This window comes from Bombina bombina, chromosome 6 (assembly GCF_027579735.1).
Source record: "Bombina bombina isolate aBomBom1 chromosome 6, aBomBom1.pri, whole genome shotgun sequence".
NCBI classification, from domain to species: domain Eukaryota; kingdom Metazoa; phylum Chordata; class Amphibia; order Anura; family Bombinatoridae; genus Bombina; species Bombina bombina.
The window spans coordinates 902725442-902742744 of NC_069504.1; the positions used below are offsets into that span (position 1 = coordinate 902725442).

The 17303-nt window shown below is 39.4% G+C and overlaps 1 protein-coding gene across 1 annotated transcript in view; it reads left to right on the forward strand.

The window, feature by feature from the left end:
* The window catches only part of TIPIN (TIMELESS interacting protein), a 116089-nt gene extending 112820 nt beyond the window's left edge, over window positions 1-3269 (forward strand). The window contains exon 8 of the mRNA XM_053718529.1: window positions 2968-3269. Coding sequence (XP_053574504.1) covers window positions 2968-3203 — 236 coding nt within the window. The 3' untranslated portion in view covers window positions 3204-3269. The remainder of the gene's footprint in view (window positions 1-2967) is intronic.
* The last annotated feature ends 14034 nt before the right edge of the window (window positions 3270-17303 follow it).

Sequence of the window (17303 nt, forward strand, 5' to 3'; positions counted from 1 at the left end):
GGAATTATCAACCTGCTTATATCTTTCCGCCTCTAGTTCTTCTTCCATGAGTGATTTCCAAAATCATAACGGAGCGTTAGTTTGTACTACTGGTGGCTCCAGCATGGCCACACAGGTTTTGGTTTGCGGATCTTGTTCGGATGTCCAGTTGCCAACCTTGGCCACTTCCGTTAAGGCCAGACCTTCTATCTCAAGGCCCGTTTTTCCATCAGGATCTCAAATCATTAAATTTGAAGGTATGGAGATTGAACGCTTAGTGCTTAGTCATAGAGGTTTCTCTGACTCAGTGATCAATACTATGTTGCAGGCTCGTAAATCTGTGTCTAGAAAGATTTATTATCGAGTCTGGAAGACTTACATTTCATGGTGTTCTTCTCATAAGTTCTCTTGGCATTCTTTTAGAATTCCTAGAATTTTACAGTTTCTTCAGGATGGTTTGGATAAGGGTTTGTCTGCAAGTTCCTTGAAAGGACAAATCCCTGCTCTTTCTGTTCTGTTTCACAGAAAAATTGCTAATCTTCCTGACATTCGTTGTTTTGTGCAGGCTTTGGTTCGTATCAAGCCTGTAATTAAGTCAATCTCTCCTCCTTGGAGTCTTAATTTGGTTTTGAGAGCTTTACAGGCTCCTCCGTTTGAGCCTATGCATTCTATGGACATTAAATTACTTTCTTGGAAAGTATTGTTTCTTTTGGCTATCTCTTCTGCTAGAAGAGTTTCTGAATTATCTGCTCTTTCTTGTGAGTCTCCTTTTCTGATTTTTCATCAGGATAAGGCAGTTTTGCGGACTTCATTTAAATTTTTACCTAAGGTTGTGAATTCCAACAACATTAGTAGAGAAATTGTTTTCCCTTCATTGTGTCCTAATCCTAAGAATTCCTTGGAAAGATCTTTGCATTCTTTGGATGTGGTAAGAGCTTTGCAATATGTTGAAGCTACTAAAGATTTCAGAAAGACTTCTAGTCTATTTGTTATCTTTTCTGGTCCTAGGAAAGTTCAGAAAGCTTCTGCCATTTCTTTGGCTTCTTGGTTAAAGCTTTTGATTCATCATGCTTATTTGGAGTCGGGTAAATCCCCGCCTCAGAGGATTACGGCTCATTCTACTAGGTCAGTTTCTACTTCCTGGGCTTTTAAGAATGAAGCTTCTGTTGATCAGATTTGCAACAGGGTTGTGGATTCTTTTTTCATCGGAATTGGCTGTCTTTATTTTATCCCTCCCTCTCTAGTGACTCTTGCGTGGCGTTCCACATCTTGGGTATTTGCTATCCCATACGTCACTAGCTCATGGACTCTTGCCAATTACATGAAAGAAAACATAATTTATGTAAGAACTTACCTGATAAATTCATTTCTTTCATATTGGCAAGAGTCCATGAGACCCACCCTTTTTGTGGTGGTTATGATTTTTTTGTATAAAGCACAATTATTCCAATTCCTTGTTGATGCTTTTGCTCCTTTCTTATCACCCCACTTCTTGGCTATTCGTTAAACTGAATTGTGGGTGTGGTGGGGGGTGTATTTATAGGCATTTTGAGGTTTGGGAAACTTTGCCCTTCCTGGTAGGAATGTATATCCCCATACGTCACTAGCTCATGGACTCTTGCCAATATGAAAAAAATGAATTTATCAGGTAAGTTCTTACATAAATTATGTTTTTGTTCAGGCTTTGTCTAGAATCAGGCCTGTTTTTAGACAATCCGCTCCTCCTTGGAGCTTGAACTTGGTTCTGAAGGTGTTGCAGAGGGTTCCGTTTGAACCTATGCACTCTGTTGACATTAAGATTCTTTCTTGGAAGGTTCTGTTTTTGTTGGCTATTGCATCGACACGCAGAGTATGTGAGTTGGCGGCCTTGCAATATGAGCCTCCTTATCTGATGTTTCACGCTGATAAGGCTGTTCTTCACACTGGTTTGGGATTTCTTCCCAAGATTGTGTCTGACCGTAACATCAATCAGGAAATCGTTGTTCCTTCTTTGTGTCCTAACCCCTCTTCTCCTAAGGAGAGGTTACTTCATAATTTAGATGTGGTTTGAGCCTTGAAGTTCTATCTTCAGGCTACGAAGGATTTCAGATAGACTACATCTCTTTTTGTGGTGTATTCAGGGAAGCGCAGGGGGCAGAAAGCCAGTGCAGCTTGTTTGTCCTTTTGGTTGAGGAGCATGATTCGCTTGGCTTATGAGACAGCGGGACATAAGCCTCCTCAGAGGATCACGGCTCATTCGACTAGAGCTGTGGCTTCTTCGAGGGCCTTCAAGAATAAGGCTTCTATGGAGCAGATTTGTAAGGTGGCTACCTGGTCCTCCTCACATACCTTTACAAAATGTTACACATTTGACGTTTTTGCTTCGGCCGAAGCATTTTTTTGGGGGAGGGGTTTTACTGAATGTGGTGCCCACAGATTAGGGCCCGCTCTTGCCCTCCCGTTTTCATTTGGTGTCCTCTAGAGCTTGGGTATTTGTTCCCACAAATAGATGGAAAATATAAATTATACCTGATAATTTCATTTCCATCGTGGGGAGGAGAGTCCACGGCTCCCACCTGTTGCTCCGGTGGGCGAACCTAAATTTTAGTTTTTTGTTCTTCTGGCACCATTTATACCCTGATATTTCTCCTACTGTTCCTTGTTCCCTCGGCTGAATGACTAGGGGATGAGGGAAGTGGGGGGAGGTATTTAAGCCTTTGGTTGGGATGTCTTTGCCAGTTTCTTATTTCCCACAAGTAATGAATGAAGCCATGGACTCCCCATGATGGAAATGAAATTATCAGGTAAGCATAATTTTATATTTTTTGTATTTTAAAATTGCTGTTTTGTTCATTAAAACAATCGCCTATTGTTTTTAAGGACTCGCCCATTTTAAATGGGCTGAGCCAACAGGAAAAGCAGACCTGCTCATGTTATCTATCTATATACACAAAGCCTAATAATTTGCTATTGCAATGATAACTTTTATTTATTTGATATTCTTTTTAGATTCTGCCACCATCCCAGTCTCATCACAGATGTCCCAGCCTGATTTGGATGAGATTCCTGAAGATGTGGATGATGATTTTCTAGAGGCCATAGACCAAGCTGTGGAACTTGCATCGTCTGGATTAGAAAGTGAAACAAAGCCTGACCCCACAAAAACAGATTTGCCTCCCTCACCAAGATCAGAGCAGGAGTCACTTCCTGACTCACACATTCAAGAGCAAAGGACTGACGCTTGATACTTGTACAGTTTGTATATATATTTTCTTGATGTAATAAACTTATTTTATTTCAGTTACTAATAATGTTTTATTCATTCTATATCATAAATTAAGGTTTTATGTAACATCTAATCTTTAAGACATAAGTTTATAAATTCAAATAACCTTTATGATGGTAAAATAAAGATAAGGAACGGTTAAAACTGTTAAAATACAGTAGAAGTGCATAATAAAAAAGCAATGCAAGATCACTATTTGAAACAATCAGATTTTTAAATTTTTTATTTGACAATTTAAAAATGTCCTTCCATTTCCCTGCCCCCTGTGACAGGCCTAAGTTAATCATTTATGCAATGTGAACTCTTGCACATGCTCAGTAGCCTGTGTGTGTATGTATGTGTGTTTCTTCAATCAAGGACTGCATCGCTGGATTTAGACAAAATAAGTTATGTGGTGATGTTTCAGGGTTTGCAGACCCCTTCCTCAGACCAAACACAGTGCAAATGAAAATTGTGACTTTTAAACAACATAAGCCCCTCCCATCAAACAGTGCAAGAAATTGCGCCAAAGTTAGTTGTCATGGCAACCAAATGGTTGCCAGGATACCAGTGACTAACAGTATACAATTGTATAAATAAATAAGGTGTATCCCCTATATACAATAAAAAAAAATAATATATATATATATATATATATATACACACACACCCCACACACACACACCCCACACACATATATCATAAACAAAGTACAGTGAATTAGAGTGCAGATATCATTCATTAATATAGGGGATCTAATTTAATATATCATATTAATTCAATCAAGTCCTGTAACAATCCAAACTTCAGTATAGTCTAAATCTATATATCGAACATCCAAAATACAGCTAATAGTGCATGTTATAGAGTCACAATGTATCCTAAAGTGTACCGTATTACCTTTGTCAATTATATTGCTGCTTAGAATCATGTGGCCAAATACAAAAGAGTCTTAACAAATGTGTAACAAGTGGCCAGATAAGTAATAGTCAAATAGTATATGTATCACAACAAATGTGATAGATATTAAACATAATCAGCTGTATGGATAGAAGTTAAATTACAACCCATCTAGAGTACTTTGTTGTGACCCTTGTTGTATTCCCTTATGGCCGTGACACCGCTACACTGCAAACTCTGCCGAGTAAGAATTGAGCGCAATATTTTACAGAGCCAGCGAGAGCATAGCTCTTACAAAGTCAAACCCGCATGGCTAATTTGCATACGATAGTGACGTGTACAGCGTGGGATCGCTCCGTGTGCACTATCACTCTGAATTAAGCAGCTGCTAATGGTATTAGTTGAGCAGGCTTTATCTAAATAACGGCATCATTAAAGAGTGAAGCTGGATGTGTGTAAATATAAACAGTACAGTGTAAGCAGATTATAGATTAGAAAGACCTTATTGGATATTATTAATAGATACTATTGATACTATATCCAGTGCACAGTAAACAATCACTATGTGGTGTGTCAGATCATTTTGTGCGAGACCAAATCGTAATTAAGACACTCTATATGTAGCGAGCAGCCATGTGCCACCCCAAGAGTAGGGATTAATAATGTACAGACCTCATGTATAATCATTGGTCTATTTACAAGTGGCAATCATGGTATATACAGGCATTCAGGAATCAGACGCTGATCTTGTGCCAGGGTATAATATTCCCTGCAGTAGTACCTCATCGCTTTAAGCATACCATTGGTCTGCTGCTAACAAGTGGCAATCAAAATCATAATATATAGATATAGATAGATATGAGTATACACATACATTAGCCAGGGGTTCAAAGTTAGTAGTTGGTCAAAATAGAGAAGGCAAAACACATCAGCAGTACCTGTAAGTCGTCATATAGAGGGTATCTCCCAACGTGGTAATCGGTGTTAAATCATATGCATTGCATGTGTAACATCCATCACATTTAGACAGAATGTATACACCTTACCCATAGGTCCTGGGTTCATAGGTAAGACTGCCAGTCATTTGATATGTTACGGCCATGTGGATGTAAGGTGCCAAGGCGATAAATCCAAACGCGATTCCAGTTGAAGTAGTTTTTAAGGGGGGAACATGGTCAATCAAGATGAATCGCAAATCAGTGACTGTGTTTTGCCTGAAGAAAATGTCTCGCTACCGGTTGGTCTGTTACACCTTTATCCAGTGCACTGTGTATAGCAGACCTATGGTTTGCCATTCTAAGGCGAGCATTATCAATAGTTTTCCCAACCTAAAACAGCCCACAACAGCACCTGAGTAGGTAAATTGCATGACTTGTAATGCATGTGATAAAGTATTTGATGGTAAATGTTCTAGTGGTGTGGGGATGGCGAAACATTTTGCATGGAATCATCCCGCTGCAAGTAGTACATCCTGTGCATCTGAAGCAGCCAATCCTCTTATTCTTTAACCATTGTTGCATCTGGTAGCAGTGTTTTGGGTCTGTGAGCATCAGGCTATCTCTCAAACTTCCCACGTTTATAACCCATTATTGGTGGGTCCATCTGGCTGAATGGTAGGGTCTTATCAGTCTCCAGGATCTTCCATCTTGTCCTGATGTCCGCTAGTTCATTCTTTCCAGAACTGTATGTGATCGTGTAGATCATCCGTGTCTTGTTAACATCATTTGGTCTGAGCATGGCCTTCTTGGGCTTTGTTGTGATATCTTGTAAGACCTCTTTAATTAGGTTGTTCTTGTATCCACGTTGGAGGAACTTATTGGCCATCATCTCCAGTTTTTCCTGGTTACTTGACTCAGTGTTGTTCCTCATCACTCATCATTTGAGACTTGATGATAGCCTTACGAGTGTGAGGTGGGTGGTTGCTGGTGGCTTCCAGTAGAGAATTTCTATCGGTAGGTTTTGTGTACAGGGTGATATATAGTTTACCTTGTTTCTTGTAGATTCTTAGATCCAGGAAATCGATATACTCATGATCAAATTTTTGTTCAAATTTGATCAGTGTTTCTCTGTCATTTAGTTGATTAACCCAAGTTATCAGTGAATCCCCCTGTCCTTGCCAGATAAAGAATACATCATTAATGTATCTTTTGTAGCATCTGATGTTTTTATGGTTATACACATGCATAGTCACATTTTGATATTGCTCCATAAATAGGTTTGCATAGGAGGGTGCCACGTTTGACCCCATGGCAGTCCCCATTTTTCTAGTAGATTAAGAATGAATGTGGTAGGTGGTCCCACATAGGGGTAGTGGGTGAGTGCAGTTTCTATTGCCTTTATACCTTCAATGTAAGGGATTACAGTGTAAAGACTCGTTAGAAAGCTGAATTCATCCTTGAATGCGTCTTCCAGTAGGGCATCAATCTCTTTTTTGAAGTCCTTAGTCGGGTCCCATGTCAATTTCTTTCAAGTCATATTGTCACTAAGGTGTCTCAATCTCGTCCCTATATTGGTCGTAGTCCATAAGCACAATGGCCCCGCCCTTGTCAGCGGCTGTATCACAATGATAGTCAGTAGGTAGTGACTTAACTGCCTGTCTTTCACCTTTAGTAAGATTAGGTCTATGCACATCCATTGTGGCTCTATCAGAGTAATTAGAGGTCAACTTAGTAAAGGTTTTAATACTTGGTCCGCTGTTTATAGGTTCAAATCTGCTTTTTGGTTTGAACTCTTGGTCTCACCTTCCGAAGTATTCTCCCCGGTGTTCCTTAAGTATGAGATTTCTCTGAAATTTATGTATATCCAGAAAAGTGTCAAAATTGTCATTCCTGAAGGTGGGAATGAAAGTGAGTCCTTTGAGTAGGCTGATCTCATCCTTGTTCAGTTCTCTATTACTGATATTGATGACAATATCATGGTTCACTGTCTTGGTGGTAGGGGTGGTCTCCTGCCCACAGTAGTTCCCCCTTCTTGGATGCGGACGAGATTTTGAGACTGCTTAGTGACAATATGACTTGCAAGAAATTGACATGGGACCCGACTAAGGACTTCAAAAAAGAGATTGATGCCCTACTGGAAGACGCATTCAATAACTGGATCGACAAGGATGAATTCAGCTTTCTAACCATGACACACCCAATTCACCCTATCCTCTACACACTGCCAAAGATACATAAGGATCAACAGAACCCACCTGGCAAACCAATAGTGTCAGCAAGAGGATCCCTGCTCCAACCCTTGGCTCAATTTACAGATTCCATAATACAACCACTGGTTAAATGGATGGACTCCTACATTAGGGACTCCAGTGACCTGATCACTTTACTAACAACTCTGGAGGAAACCCATGCTGACGACATACTGGTGACTATGGATGTAAGGAGTCTTTACACCGTAATCCCTCACATTGAAGGTATAAAGTCAATAGAAACTGCACTTACCCACTACCCCTATGTGGGACCACCTACCACATTCAATCTGAATCTACTAGAAACATTTCTAAAACTCAACTACTTTCGCTTCAAAAAGAGCTTCTACCAACAATTTATGGGGACTGCCATGGGGTCAAACGTGGCACCCTGCTATGCCAACTTATTTATGGAGCAATACGAAAATGTGACTATGGATTTGTATAACCATAAAACATCAGATGCTACAAAAGATACATTGATGATGTATTCTTTATCTGGCAAGGACAGGAGGATTCACTGATAACTTGGGTTAATCAACTAAATGACAGAAACACAGATCAAATTTGAACTAAAATTTGATTGAGTATATCGATTTAAAGAGTAAACACAGCTGATTGATAATAAATGGCTTCAGCCAAACATTAAGCATGAGTGAAAGAAAAGTTTTTGTGTTATTCATGTCCTCTGAAAAATGGCCAAGAAATCATAAATTCTGCCGGGGTATGTAAACTTATGAGCACAAATATATATATAGAAAGAGAGACCAGAATGATCAGCACATACTATTCAGAGCCAACACCTCGGTGCACTACTGTCAAACAGCAATATGTAGTATCTGGAAATCCGGACCCGGTTGCAATCCAACAGGATTTCCTAACAAAAACATGATTTATGTAAGAACTTACCTGATAAATTAATTTCTTTCATATTGGCAAGAGTACAGCAGCTAGTGACGTATGGGATATACAATCCTACCAGGAGGGGCAAAGTTTCCCAAACCTCAAAATGCCTATAAATACACCCCTCACCACACCCACAATTCAGTTTAACGAATAGCCAAGTAGTGGGGTGATAAATAAAGGAGTTAAAAGCATCAACAAAGGAATTTGGAAATAATTGTACTTTATCCAAAAAAAAAATTAACCACCATAAAAAGGGTGGGTCTCATGGACTCTTGCCAATATGAAAGAAATGAATTTATCAGGTAAGTTCTTACATAAATTATGTTTTCTTTCATGTAATTGGCAAGAGTCCATGAGCTAGTGACGTATGGGATAGTAATACCCAAGATTTGGAACTCCACAGAATAGTCACTAGAGAGGGAGGGATAAAATAACAGCCATTTTCCTCTGAAAAAAATTAATCCACAACCCAAAATATAAGTTTATTCTCATAATTAAAAAAAAAAAGAAAACATAAGCAGAGGAATCAAACTGAAACAGCTGCCTGAAGAACTTTTCTTCCAAAAACTGCCTTCCGAGGAAGCAAATACATCAAAACGGTAGAATTTAGTAAATGTATGCAAAGAAGACCAAGTTGCTGCTTTGCAACTCTGATCAACTGAAGACTCATTCTTAAAAGCCCACGAAGTGGAGACTGATCTAGTAGAATGAGCTGTAATTCTCGGAGGCGGGGCCTGACCCGACTCCAAATAAGCCTGATGAATCAAAAGCTTTAACAAAGATACCAAGGAAATGGCCGAAGCCTTCTGACCTTTCCTAGAACCAGAAAAGATAACAAATAGACTAGAAGTCTTCCTGAAATCTTTAGAATCTTCAACATATTTCAAAGCTCTTACCACATCCAAAGAATGTAAGGATCTCTCCAAAGAATTCTTAGGATTAGGACACAAAGAAGGGACAACAATTTCTCTATTAATGTTGTTAGAATTCACAACCTTAGGTAGAAATTTAAATGAAGTCTGCAAAACCGCCTTATCCTGATGGAAAATAAGAAAAGGAGATTCACAAGAAAGAGCGGATAATTTGGAAACTCTTCTAGCAGAAGAGATGGCCAAAAGGAAGAACACTTTCCAAGAAAGTAGTTTAATGTCCAAAGAATGCATAGGCTCAATCGGAGGAGCCTGTAAAAGCCAAGGAGGAGAGATTGATTTAATGACAGGCTTGATATGAACCAAAGCCTGTACAAAACAGTGAATATCAGGATGCTTAGCAATCTTCTTGTGAAATAAAACAGAGCAGAGATTTGTCCCTTCAAGGAACTTGCAGACAAACCCTTATCCAAACCATCCTGAAGAAACTGTAAAATTCTAGGAATGCTAAAAGAATGCCAGGAGAATTTGAGAACACCATGAAATCTAAATCTTCCACGCTCGATAATAAATCTTCCTAGAAACAGATTTACGAGCCTGTTACAAAGTATTAATCACGGAGTCAGGGAAACCTCTATGACTAAGCACTAAGCGTTCAATTTCCATACCTTCAAATTTAATGATTTAAGATCCTGATGGAAAAACGGACCTTGAGACAGGTCTGGCCTTAATGGAAGTGGCCAAGGTTGGGAACTGGACATCCGAACAAGATCCGCATACCAAAACCTGTGAGGCCATGCTGGAGCTACCATTAACACAAACAATTGTTCCATGATGAATTTGGAGATCACTCTTGGAAGAAGAACTAGAGGCAGGAAAATATAAGCCGGTTGGTAACACCAAGGAACTGTTAACGCATCCACCGCTTCCGTCTGAGGATCCCTGGACAGGTACCTGGGAAGTTTCTTATTTAGATGGGAAGCCATCAGATCTATTTCTGGAAGACCCCGCATCTGAACAATCTGTGAAAACACATCTGGATGGAGAGACCACACCCCCGGATGTAAAGTCTGACGGCTGAGTTAATCCGCTTCCCAATTGTCTATACCTGGGATATAAACTGCAGAAACTAGACAGGAGCTGGATTCCGCACAAGCAAGTATCCAATATACATCTTTCATAGCTTGGGGACTGTGAGTCCCACCCTGATAATTGACATATGCCACAGTTGTGATATTGTCTGTCTGAAAACAAATGAACGGTTCTCTCTTCAACAGAGGCCAAACCTGAAGAGCCCTGAAAATAGCACTGAGTTCTAAAATATTGATTGGTAACCTCGCCTCTTGAGATTTCCAAACCCCTTGTGCTGTCAGAGATCCCCAGACAGCTCCCCAACCTGAAATACTTGCATCTGTTGTGATCACAGTCCAGGTTGGACGAACAAAAGAGCCCCCTTGAACTATACGATGGTGATCTAACCACCAAGTCAGAGAGAGTCTAACATTGGGATTTAAGGATATTAATTGCGATCTTTGTATAATTGGTACCATTGTTTCAGCATACAAAGCTGGAGAGGTCTCATATGAAAACGAGCAAAGGGGATCGCGTCCGATGCTGCAATCATGAGACCTAAAACTTCCGTGCACATAGCCACTGAAGGGAATGATTGAGACTAAAGGTTCTGACAAGCTGAAACCAATTGTAATCGTCTCTTGTCTGAGACAGAGTCATGGACACAGAGTCTATCTGGAAACCTAAAAAGGTGACCCTTGTCTGAGGAATCAAAGAACTTTTTGGTAAATTGATCCTCCAACCATGTCTTTGAAGAAACATTAATTTGCTAGTACCAAGATGTCGTCCAAATAAGGAAACACCACAATACCCCGTTCTCTGATTACAAAGAGTAGGGCACCGAGAACCTTTGAAAAGATTCTTGGAGCTGTTGCTAGGCCAAATGGAAGAGCGACAAATTGGTAATGCTCGTCTAGAAAAGAGAATCTCAGAAACTGTTAGTGGTCTGGATGAATCGGAATATGAAGATATGCATCCTGTAAGTCTATTGTGGACATATAATGCCCTTGCTGAACAAAAGGCAGAATAGTCCTTATAGTCACCATTTTGAAAGTTGGCACTCTTACATAATGATTCAAAATTTTCAGATCCAGAACTGGCCTGAATGAATTTTCTTTCTTTTGGGACAATGAATAGATTTTAATAAAACCCCAGACCCTGTTCCTGAAACAGAACTGGTATGATTACCCCTGAAAGCTCCAGGTCTGAAACACACTTCAGAAAAGCCTGAGCCTTTACTGGATTTGCTGAGATGCGTGAGAGAAAAAAAAATCTCACAGGAGGTCTTACGCTGAATCTCCTTCGGTATCCTTGAGAGACAATACTCTGAATCCATTGATTTTGGACAGAATCTGCCCAAATGTTTTGGAAGAATCTTAATCTGCCCACCAGCTGAGCTGGAATGAGGGCCGCACCTTCATGCAGACTTGGGGGCTGGCTTTGATTTCTTAAACGGTTTGGATTTACTCCAACTTGAAGAAGGTTTCCAATTGGAACCAGATTCTTTGGGGGAAGGATTAGGTTTCTGTTCCTTATTTTGTCGAAAGTAACGAAAACGGTTAGAATCTTTTGATTTACCCGTAGGTCTTTTATCCTGATGCAAAAAAACTCCCTTCTCCCCAGTGACAGTTGAAATAATCTAATCCAACTGAGAACCAAATAACTTATTACCTTGGAAAGAAAGAGATAGTAATCTAGACTTAGATACCATGTTAGCATTCCAATATTTGATCCGCAAAGCTCTTCTAGCTAAAATAGCTAAAGACATAGATTTAACATCAATTTTGATTATATCAAAAATGGCATCACAGATAAAATGATTAGCATATTGAAGCAAAAGAAACAATGCTAGACAGATCAGGATCCATTTCCTGTTGCGCTAAGCTTTCCAACCAAAAAGTTGATGCAGCTGAAACATCAGCAATAGAAATGGCAGGCCTGAGAAGATAGCCAGAATATAAATAAGCTTTCCTTAGATAAGATTCAAGTTTCCTATCTAAAGGGTCTTTAAAAGAAGTACTATCTTCCATAGGAATAGTAGTATGTTTAGCAAGAGTAGAAATAGCCCCATCAACTTTGGGGATCTTTTCCCAAAACTTCAGTCTAACTGCTAGCAAAGGATTCGATTTTTTAAACCTTGAAGAAGGAATAAAAGAAGTACCAGGCCTATTCTATTCCTTAGAAATCATATCAGAAATAGCATCAGGAACTGGAAAAACCTCTGGAGTAACCACAGGAGGTTTATTAACAGAATTTAAAACGTTTACTAGTTTTAATATCAAGAGGACTAGTTTCCTCAATATCTAATGTAATCAATACCTCTTTTAACAAGAAACGAATATACTCCATTTTAAATAAATAAGTAGATTTGTCAGTGTCAATATCTGAAGAAGGATCTTCTAAATCAGATAGATCCTCATCAGAGGAGGATAATTCAGTATGTTGTCGGTCATTTGAAATTTCATTAACTTTGAGAAGTTTTAAAAGACCTTTTACGTTTATTAGAAGGCAGGATGGCAGACAAAGCCTTCTGAATTACATCAGCAATAAAATCTTTTAGATTCACAGGTATATCATGTACATTAGATGTTGAAGGAACAACAGGCATTGTACTATTACTGATTGACACATTCTCTGCATGTAAAAGCTTATCATAACTATTACATACCACAGCTGGAGATATAATCTCCACAAATTTACAACAGATGCACTTAGCTTTGGTAGAACTGTTATCAGGCAGCAGGGTTCCAACAGTGGTTTCTGAGACAGGATCAGATTGAGACATCTTGCAAATGTAAGAGAAAAAACATATAAAGCAAAATTATCAATTTCCTTATATGGCAGTTTCAGGAATGGGAAAAAATGCAAACAGCATAGCCCTCTGACATAGAAAAAGGCAAGAGGCATATAGGAATGGGGTTTTAAATAATGAAATTGTTTGGCACCAAGTATGACGCACAACGCAAACTGAAATTTTTTTGGCGCTAACAACATCCAGAAATGAGACACTCGCGTCATTGTAGACTCAACCTTGTGCAAGGAACTCAGCATCAACTAAGATGCCGGAAATGATGAATTTGCGTCATCGGACGTATCTTCGCGCCCAAAAAATTCTTGCGCCAAGAATGACGCAATAAACTTTGGCATTTTGCGCCCTTGTGAGCCTAATTTCTTTCATGTAATTAGCAAGAGTCCATGAGCTAGTGACGTATGGGATATACATTCCTACCAGGAGGGGCAAAGTTTCCCAAACCTCAAAATGCCTATAAATACACCCCTCACCACACCCACAATTCAGTTTTACAAACTTTGCCTCCGATGGAGGTGGTGAAGTAAGTTTGTGCTAGATTCTACGTTGATATGCGCTCCGCAGCAAGTTGGAGCCCGGTTTTCCTCTCAGCGTGCAGTGAATGTCAGAGGGATGTGAGAAGAGTATTGCCTATTAGAATGCAGTGATCTCCTTCTACGGGGTCTATTTCATAGGTTCTCTGTTATCGGTCGTAGAGATTCATCTCTTACCTCCCTTTTCAGATCGACGATATACTCTTATATATACCATTACCTCTGCTGATTCTCGTTTCAGTACTGGTTTGGCTATCTGCTATATGTAGATGAGTGTCCTGGGGTAAGTAAGTCTTATTTTCTGTGACACTCCAAGCTATGGTTGGGCACTTTGTTTATAAAGTTCTAAATATATGTATTCAAACATTTATTTGCCTTGACTCAGAATGTTCAACTTTCCTTATTTTCAGACAGTCAGTTTCATATTTGGGATAATGCATTTTTTGATTTATTCATTTTTTCTTACCTTCAAAAATTTGACTCTTCCCGGTGGGCTATTAGGCTCGCGGGGGCTGAAAATGCCTCTTTTTATTACGTCATTTTTGGCGCGGACTTTTTTTGCGCAAAATTCTATTTCCGTTTCCGGCGTCATACGTGTCGCCGGAAGTTACGTCATTTTTTGACGTTATTTCGCGCCAAAAATGTCGGCGTTCCGGATATGGCGTCATTTTGGCGCCAAAAGCATTTAGGCGCCAAATAATATGGGCGTCGCTTTAGTCTCCTCATTTATTTAAGTCTCATTTTTTATTGCTTCTGGTTGCTAGAGGCTTGTTCTTGGCATTTTTTCCCATTCCTGAAACTGTCATTTAAGGAATTTGATAAATTTTGCTTTATATATATGTTGTTTTTTCTCTTACATATTGCAAGATGTCTCACGTTGCATCTGAGTCAGAAGATACTACAGGAAAATCGCTGTCAAGTACTGAATCTACCAAAGCTAAGTGCATCTGCTGTAAACTTTTGGTAGCCATTTCTCCAGCTGTTGTTTGTATTGATTGTCATGACAAACTTGTTAAAGCAGATAAAATTTCCTTTAGTAAAGTACCATTGCCGGTTACAGTTCCTTCAACATCTAAGGTGCAGAATGTTCCTGATAATATAAGAGATTTTGTTTCTGAATCCATAAAGAAGGCTATGTCTGTTATTTCTCCTTCTAGTAAACGTAAAAAATCTTTTAAAACTTCTCTCCCTACAGATGAATTTTTAAATGAACATCATCATTCTGATTCTGATGACTCCTCTGGTTCAGAGGATTCTGTCTCTGAGGTTGATGCTGATAAATCTTCATATTTATTTAAAATGGAATTTATTCGTTCTTTACTTAAAGAAGTACTAATTGCTTTAGAAATAGAGGATTCTGGTCCTCCTGATACTAATTCTAAACGTTTGGATAAGGTATTTAAAGCTCCTGTGGTTATTCCAGAAGTTTTTCCTGTTCCTAATGCTATTTCTGCAGTAATTTCCAAAGAATGGGATAAATTGGGTAATTCATTTACTCCTTCTAAACGTTTTAAGCATTTATATCCTGTGCCGTCTGACAGATTGGAATTTTGGGACAAAATCCCTAAAGTTGATGGGGCTATTTCTACCCTTGCTAAACGTACTACTATTCCTACGTCAGATGGTACTTCGTTTAAGGATCCTCTAGATAGGAAAATTGAGTCCTTTCTAAGAAAAGCTTATCTGTGTTCAGGTAATCTTCTTAGACCTGCTATATCTTTGGCTGATGTTGCTGCAGCTTCAACTTTTTGGTTGGAAACTTTAGCGCAACAAGTAACACATCGTGATTCTCATGATATTATTATTCTTCTACAGCATGCTAATAATTTTATCTGTGATGCCATTTTTGATATTATCAGAGTTGATGTCAGGTTTATGTCTCTAGCTATTTTAGCTAGAAGAGCTTTATGGCTTAAAACTTGGAATGCTGATATGGCTTCTAAATCAACTTTACTTTCTATTTCTTTCCAGGGTAACAAATTATTTGGTTCTCAGTTGGATTCCATCATTTCAACTGTTACTGGTGGGAAAGGAACTTTTTTACCACAGGATAAAAAATCTAAAGGTAAAAGTAGGGCTAATAATCGTTTTCGTTCCTTTCGTTTCAACAAAGAACAAAAGCCTGATCCTTCATCCTCAGGAGCAGTTTCAGTTTGGAAACCATCTCCAGTCTGGAATAAATCCAAGCCAGCTAGAAAGGCAAAGCCTGCTTCTAAGTCCACATGAAGGTGCGGCCCTCATTCCAGCTCAGCTGGTAGGGGGCAGGTTACGTTTTTTCAAAGAAATTTGGATCAATTCTGTTCACAATCTTTGGATTCAGAACATTGTTTCGGAAGGGTACAGGATTGGTTTCAAGATGAGACCTCCTGCAAAGAGATTTTTTCTTTCCCGTGTCCCAGTAAATCCAGTAAAAGCTCAAGCATTTCTGAAATGTGTTTCAGATCTAGAGTTGACTGGAGTAATTATGCCAGTTCCAGTTCTGGAACAGGGGATGGGGTTTTATTCAAATCTCTTCATTGTACCAAAGAAGGAGAACTCCTTCAGACCAGTTCTGGATCTAAAAATATTGAATCGTTATGTACGAATACCAACGTTCAAAATGGTAACTGTAAGGACTATCTTGCCTTTTTGTTCAGCAAGGGAATTATATGTCCACAATAGATTTACAGGATGCATATCTGCATATTCCGATTCATCCAGATCATTATCAGTTCCTGAGATTCTCTTTTCTGGACAAGCATTACCAGTTTGTGGCTCTGCCGTTTGGCCTAGCGACAGCTCCAAGAATTTTTTCAAAGGTTCTCGGTGCCCTTCTGTCTGTAATCAGAGAACAGGGTATTGTGGTATTTCCTTATTTGGACGATATCTTGGTACTTGCTCAGTCTTTACATTTAGCAGAATCTCATACGAATCGACTTGTGTTGTTTCTTCAAGATCATGGTTGGAGGATCAATTTACCAAAAAGTTCTTTGATTCCTCAGACAAGGGTAACCTTTCTGGGTTTCCAGATGGATTCAGTGTCCATGACTCTGTCTTTAACAGACAAGAGACGTCTAAAATTGATTGCAGCTTGTCGAAACCTTCAGTCACAATCATTCCCTTTGGTAGCCTTATGCATGGAAATTCTAGGTCTTATGACTGCTGCATCGGACGCGATCCCCTTTTCTCGTTTTCACATGCGACCTCTTCAGCTCTGTATGCTGAAGCAATGGTGCAAGGATTACACGAAGATATCTCAAACAATATCTTTAAAACCGATTGTTCGACACTCTCTAACATGGTGGACAGATCACCATCGTTTAATTCAGGGGGCTTCTTTTGTGCTTCCGACCTGGACTGTAATTTCAACAGATGCAAGTCTCTCGGGTTGGGGAGCTGTGTGGGGATCTCTGACAGCACAAGGAGTTTGGGAATCTCAGGAGGTGAGATTTCCGATCAATATTTTGGAACTCCGTGCAATTTTCAGAGCTCTTCAGTTTTGGCCTCTTCTGAAGAGAGAATCGTTCATTTGTTTTCAGACAGACAATGTCACAACTGTGGCATACATCAATCATCAAGGAGGCACTCACAGTCCTCTGGCTATGAAAGAAGTATCTCGAATTTTGGTTTGGGCGGAATCCAGCTCCTGTCTAATCTCTGCGGTTCATATCCCAGGTATAGACAATTGGGAAGCGGATTATCTCAGTCGCCAAACGTTGCATCCGGGCGAATGGTCTCTTCACCCAGAGGTATTTCTTCAGATTGTTCAAATGTGGGAACTTCCAGAAATAGATCTGATGGCGTCCCATCTAAACAAGAAACTTCC